This window comes from Psammomys obesus, unplaced genomic scaffold (genome assembly GCF_907164565.1).
Source record: "Psammomys obesus unplaced genomic scaffold, mPsaObe1.curated_primary_1811, whole genome shotgun sequence".
In the NCBI taxonomy this organism is placed as follows: Eukaryota; Metazoa; Chordata; class Mammalia; order Rodentia; family Muridae; genus Psammomys; species Psammomys obesus.
This window is the reverse complement of record NW_026591497.1, coordinates 2,219,122-2,222,441: the sequence shown is the minus strand read 5'-3', so window position 1 is coordinate 2,222,441 and position 3,320 is coordinate 2,219,122. Positions and strand designations below refer to the sequence as shown.

Genomic DNA, 3,320 nt, shown 5'->3' with positions numbered 1-3,320 from the left:
CCATGTGTATCTGACCCTTAGCCAGGCCTGTGCAAACACCACAGAGAAGGCATTTTTTGTATTCTGAGATTGAAGTGATCTGCCCAGCATGGGCTAGCTGATGGACAGCAGGTAGCTGATGGCTGCTTCTCTAGCTTGGATAGCTACGGTTTGTTCTTATTGTTGCTATTTTTTAACTTGCTTTAATGCTCAGAAGTTTGAGTTTATTCTGTGTGAGCTTTAGCTTTTTTTAATGGGAATTTTTGTTTTTTGATTTGTTCTGTTGGAGACAGGGTCTGACAGTGTAACCCTGGCCAGTGTGACAGAGCAGCTTTTGTTGGGGGCTTTGTTCTCCTCCTGTTGGTGCTGTGGTTGCAGCTTCTTGGCCTTCAAGTCAGGATGAACCTTACAAAAAGTAAACCAGGCTCTATGCAGGCCTCTTCCTGTTGTGCCTCAGTACCCACCTCTTGGAATATTACTTCGTTTCTATGATGTCTAAGAATTTTAGATATGGGTAGAGACACTGGGGATATCTAAGCACCATCTTCCTGAAAGAAGTCTTGTGATCATAGATTGCTAAAATCACCATGGTACCCCATGCCTTTGTACCTAAGAAATTAGAATCATTGCTGGCACATTGGAGAGGAAGACACACAATTCTTGTTACCCTGATGGCAGAGGTGGACTTCATGGTGTTTTGGATGCTGGATAGGGAGAGTGGCCAGATGTTGAGTGTAGTATGAGTGCATGCCAGGAAAGCCTATGCTCTTCTGTATTTGGATGGTGTCTGCCAAGTTCTGGAGGCCAAGTGACCCAGTCTTCCTCTGCCTCAGCTCTGCAGAATCCCAGGTACAGGCTTTACTTGGAGCATAAACAAACCCACATTCTCCCTCGGGTCTGTGCATGGGGCTTCTTCCACACCAGTGCCTTATCGGGCTTAATCTCTTTGTCTTTGATTCTTTCCTATTGCTGTGATAAAACACCATGACCAAGGCAACTTATATAAGAAAACATTTAGTTTAGAGCTTGAGTTGTAGAGTTTGAGTCCATCAGCATGGCAGGAATCAGGCAGACATGGTACTGGAGCAGCAGCTAAGAGCTCACATTCTTACCTGTAAGTAGAAGACAAGGGCACACTGGGAAAGGAGTGAGCTTTGGAAACCTCAGAGCCCACCCCCAGTGACACACGTCTTCTTACAAGGTCACACCTCCTAATTCTTCCCGAACATTTTAACAACTGAGAACTAGGCATTTAAACATGAGTCTCTAGGGACCATTCTCATTCAAACACCACATTTTTCTTTTGTTTGTTTGTCACTATTTCAGGAGATAGTGGAGCGAAACAAAAAGAGGAGGCAGCGCAGAGAATGGGAGGCCCGGAGGTGAGTCCCCTCCCATGAAGCAGCTCTGCAGTGCAAGAGCCCAGACTGTGTCCATGAGCCTCTATGCCTTTAGTGCTTGCTGAATGCCACATTCCCTTAGTTAAGAATCATGGGGTCAGCCACTTCGGAGTGAATATGTGGCCATTGCCTTGAAAATGGTCTTGAATCACCCTGTGTATGGTCCTCGGCATCCTAGAATTACAGGACATGTCCAACAGTCTCTCAAGTCCAGGCCCTTCTTTAGGAATCATGCCTTTACGAGGTTTTTTGGGTTTGTTTGTTTGTTTGTTTGTTTGTTTGTTTGTTTTACCCCCAGATGTAGTTACTTTCATTTACAATCTTTTAGAAAATAAAATAACAGATACCTGCCAATTGTATAGAATGTTTCATGGAAAGATAAATGAACATCAACTAAGTTATCCATAATTTCTGTTACTGCATTTAAAAACTTGAAGTGCTTTGAAATGAAAAGGCTGAAATGGCTATTCTAGCTTGAAGTGAACATGTAGCTGTGTGTTTGAACTGGGCAAAGGGGGAATTTCTTCTAACGGACTTAGCTGTCATCCTCTGTGGTCCAGCAGAAGGATGTGACCACCAACCATGAGAAAGAACACTTCCTCCTATAAAAGACACTGTCAGGCCATGTAAGGACAAACATAAGGACAAATAAATGAAACCATCTGAAACTGACCACCAGTTCAGTGAGTCTGAGTTTTGATTTCTCTTTTGAATTATTCTCTGAGATATTCTGAATTTTTCTCTGAATTATACATATTTGTGCCTATTTTACATTATCAAACTACACATCTAACCTTTTATTGTTCTACTTAAAAATAGTTGGTACAAGGAAGGTCTCACTGTATATGGCCTTAACTTTGGATGCTCTTGCAGCTTCCCAAGTGCTGAGAGTAAAAGTGTGTGCCGCTATTTTTGTCTCTAATCATTTTTTATACTTCTGAATTCATTTTTGGTTTTTGTTTATTTGCTTTCGAGACAACAGTCTCATGTAGCGCCAGCTCTCTTCAAACTTGCTATGTAGCCAGGATGACCTTTAGCTTTTGATCCTCCTGTTTCTACCTCTCTTTTGGTGGGATTGCAGGAGATTATAGCTGTGTGCTGCCACACCCAATCTAAGTGTTCCTGGGTAGCGATCAGAACGATCTTTTAAGAACTTCCAAGTGTTTAAAGCAGGGTGTGGTGGCATACCCATTTAAGCAAGGCCCTGGGAGGGCAGAGGTAGGTGGTTCTCTGCTGAGTTCCAGGCCAGCCAGGGGCACCTAGTCATACCCTAACTCAAAAACAAAACATGGGGCTAGGGAGATGGTTCAGGGGTTAAGAGAACTTGCTCTTTCAGAGGAGTTATGGCTCACAAACATCCATAACTCCTGGGTACTCAGATACACATTCATACTCATACCTGTTAAAAGCAAACAAACAGCAACAAAAAATAGAAACAGCTTAGTATTTAATTGTTTATTTCTTTTGTTTCAGTCTTTGGTTTTTTTATTAACATATTAGTTGTACTTATTAATGGGGTCTATTATGATACTTCCATATGTGAATATAACCGTCTGGGTTCAATCCATAACACTGAAAGAAAGAAAAAGATTTTTACTCTTTTTATTTTCTTTTGAAAGAATTTTTTTAGTGTGTGTGTATGTGTGTGTGGTACATGTGTATAGAAGCCAGAGGGCAACCTTGAGTGTTTTCCTGATTGCTCTCCACTTTATTTTTTAGAGGCAGGATCTCTCACTGAGTTTGGAGCTCATCAGTAAGACTGGATTGGCTGAACTATGAGCTCTAGGAATCACCTGCCTCTGCCTCCCCCTCATAATCCCAGTACACACAATGCTTAACCTTTTATGTGAGCATTGGGGACCAAAACTCAGTTTCTCTTGCTTGCATAGTATTTTTATTATTATTATTATTATTATTATTATTATTATTATTATTATTATT

At 41.4% G+C, this 3,320-nt stretch overlaps 1 protein-coding gene across 1 annotated transcript in view; it reads left to right on the top strand.

Annotated features, from left to right (window-relative positions):
• Positions 1-3,320, top strand: part of Cdc45 (cell division cycle 45) — a 24,208-nt gene that overhangs the window by 4,869 nt on the left and 16,019 nt on the right. The window contains exon 6 of the mRNA XM_055610272.1: positions 1,306-1,361. Within this exon, the coding sequence (XP_055466247.1) occupies positions 1,306-1,361 (56 nt within the window). The remainder of the gene's footprint in view (positions 1-1,305; positions 1,362-3,320) is intronic.